Source organism: Citrus sinensis, chromosome 3 (genome assembly GCF_022201045.2).
Source record: "Citrus sinensis cultivar Valencia sweet orange chromosome 3, DVS_A1.0, whole genome shotgun sequence".
Classification (NCBI taxonomy): Eukaryota; Viridiplantae; Streptophyta; class Magnoliopsida; order Sapindales; family Rutaceae; genus Citrus; species Citrus sinensis.
Genome location: NC_068558.1, coordinates 2,169,447 through 2,171,702, shown reverse-complemented (window position 1 = coordinate 2,171,702; position 2,256 = coordinate 2,169,447). Strand labels below are relative to the sequence as shown.

The following is a 2,256-nucleotide window of genomic DNA, read 5'->3' as shown; positions in this document are numbered from 1 at the left end:
ATTTGAGAAACATTGTGTCTGAGGCCAGAAGTACTTTTTATTATATTCGTTACTCAAAACACAACTTTGCAAAGAAAAAGATTCTCTCTAAGCGATCAACTGCAACTACATAAGTTCAAAATATCACTCTCTTGACAAAGACCTGGAGACGCACAGAAATGAAGAAGATAGAGGACTGGCTGTCTATTAATTGCATAAACAAAATGAACTAGTATGGATTCAGGTCTATTGCATGAGTAAGCTCCGGATTATTGCAGCTTGTGCAGTGTCAGTAGTTGCCAGTAGCTCAGACAGTCTCTCGCTAAGATCATCTACCTCTCTGTGCAAGCTTCTAATGTAGTTGCAGGTCTCTTGTAAGACCTTCCCCGCCGAAACCTGCACATTATCAGTGATCAATTACTTTCAGTATGCAGAAACCGAGTTTATATATATAGCACCATATATGAACACTTTCTAATTAAACTTAAGCCTAACGAACATCTTAATTAAAATATGGTAACCGGTTTCTGTTTGTACCAAGTACATCCTCTTTTAGTTAAAGTCTGAAAATGCAGAACAGTTGAATTTTTTTTTTTTTTTTAATATCAAACTCCTGTTTTAAACAAGTAATTTCTTTTCACGAAGGTGGTTTTAAATGCTCATCTGTTTGTTAGTATCAACTCAAGATTGAGAGAGATGTAAATAAACTCTTTCACTATCTAATTAACAAGTAAATCCCGGCAAGCTATAAACACGAAGTTCTTTTCTGCTTGTTACAAAGAAATTTACAAAAGAGGGAAGCGAGCAAAATAGCTACACGTAAACCCTAATTGGAAAATTAGTAGTGAGAAGTATATCAGCAGTGTACACGTCTATATAAATATACCTTGTCAGAGCGGTTATTGCGAAGCTCAGGAAGAAGCTGTTGCAATTTGGAGACAAGGTCATTGATCTGATCATCAGTGATCCTTGAGCTTCCTGATTGCCTTGATCTTGATCTTCTGCTGGACATCTTATATAATATTTTTAATTTGCTATATATCTCAAATACAGAGTTAATAAATAAATAGAACCCGAAGAAGAGCTATAGAACTCCAATAGACAAAAGAGAAGCTAGTAAATTAACTAGATACAAGAAAATTAGTGTCCTGATGAACACAGAGCATAAAAGGAAACTATAAATTAAAGAAAATAATAAAATTGAGTTCCGGAGAAAATTAAGTTATGGAGATATGAGGGAGGGAGAGCACGAGAACACAGGTAGTGGGTATTGGGGAGTAGAGAAGACAAATTGCATGGGAGAAAGCAGTGAGCAGAGCTGGTATTTAAATAGGGTTCTCGCGAGAAAGAGAGAGAATCAAGTCTCTCGAGATACGCCAACGCCATACTGTCTAATTATATTTTCTTAAATTTAATTTGTGTTCCCAAGTAGAAGAAGTGTTTAATTGATGTCTTGAGATTAACTCACGAGATCGATCGATGTGCTTGCTTTTTGAGCCAGCGTGTGTTGTGTCAGTCGCCACACGCAATGCCACATGTTATTATTTTATTTTGGATATCACCCTCAGCTTGTTTGCTTATGATTTATATCAAATCAAATTAATCTATATACACACAGAGAGCGAGAGAGAACCAAAAAAAAAAAAAAAAAACTCACAATTTCACTCACTGTGAATGTTGACTAGTCAAAAGAGTTCGTAACACTCCATGTTCTTGCCCCAACCGGCTCCATGCCATCACACATGTGGCGTCTCGGCGGCCCAAGCGTTACACCGACCCTCTTCTGGGGCAAAGGTTTTTTACATCTTTCATTTTAATATTTATTTGACTGATAATTGATTACTATTTTTGGCTTCAATGTAAATCTCAGTTTTATTTTATGGCTATTTCCCATTTGATAACGACCTGGTCAAAAATCCTTTGATTTGAACTCATCGTTATGGATTCATTGTTGCATGTGGTAGTAACAAAGAAAAATTGCACCACAAATAACGTAGGGGATGGCATAATTGATGGTACATACAGAAGCTAATTCCAATTGGAGTAGAAGTTTATAAGTATTCATATGGGATCCCGTTCGATTACATTTTTTTTTTCCAAATCGAGAAATTTTCTTTTAATAATTCTAATATTCCAAACTGAGAATTTTTTTTAATAATTCTACATATTCCAAAATAGATTACGTGTACAAATCAACTTTTTGCAACTTGATCCATGTGATACAACTTTATTCATGTGAAAAAATAAAATAGAGAGATCGTGGTTAAAAAAAAAGCA

At 35.2% G+C, this 2,256-nt stretch overlaps 1 protein-coding gene across 1 annotated transcript; it reads right to left on the bottom strand.

The window, feature by feature from the left end:
- LOC102625725 (transcription factor PRE6) lies at positions 1-1,369 on the bottom strand. Its single transcript, XM_006476569.3, has 2 exons — positions 866-1,369; positions 1-375 (listed from the first exon to the last, which is right to left on the bottom strand). Exons 1-2 carry the CDS (start codon positions 989-991, stop codon positions 226-228), a joined length of 276 nt encoding a protein of 91 aa, XP_006476632.1. The 5' UTR covers positions 992-1,369; the 3' UTR covers positions 1-225.
- Positions 1,370-2,256: the final 887 nt, after the last annotated feature.

Coding starts and splice junctions, on each gene's coding strand:
- LOC102625725 (XM_006476569.3), bottom strand. CDS start 991: ATGTCCAGCAGAAGATCAAGATCAAGGCAATCAGGAAGCTCAAGGATC. Junction 376..865: donor GCAATAACCGCTCTGACAAG/GTATATTTATAT, acceptor GATAATGTGCAG/GTTTCGGCGGGGAAGGTCTT.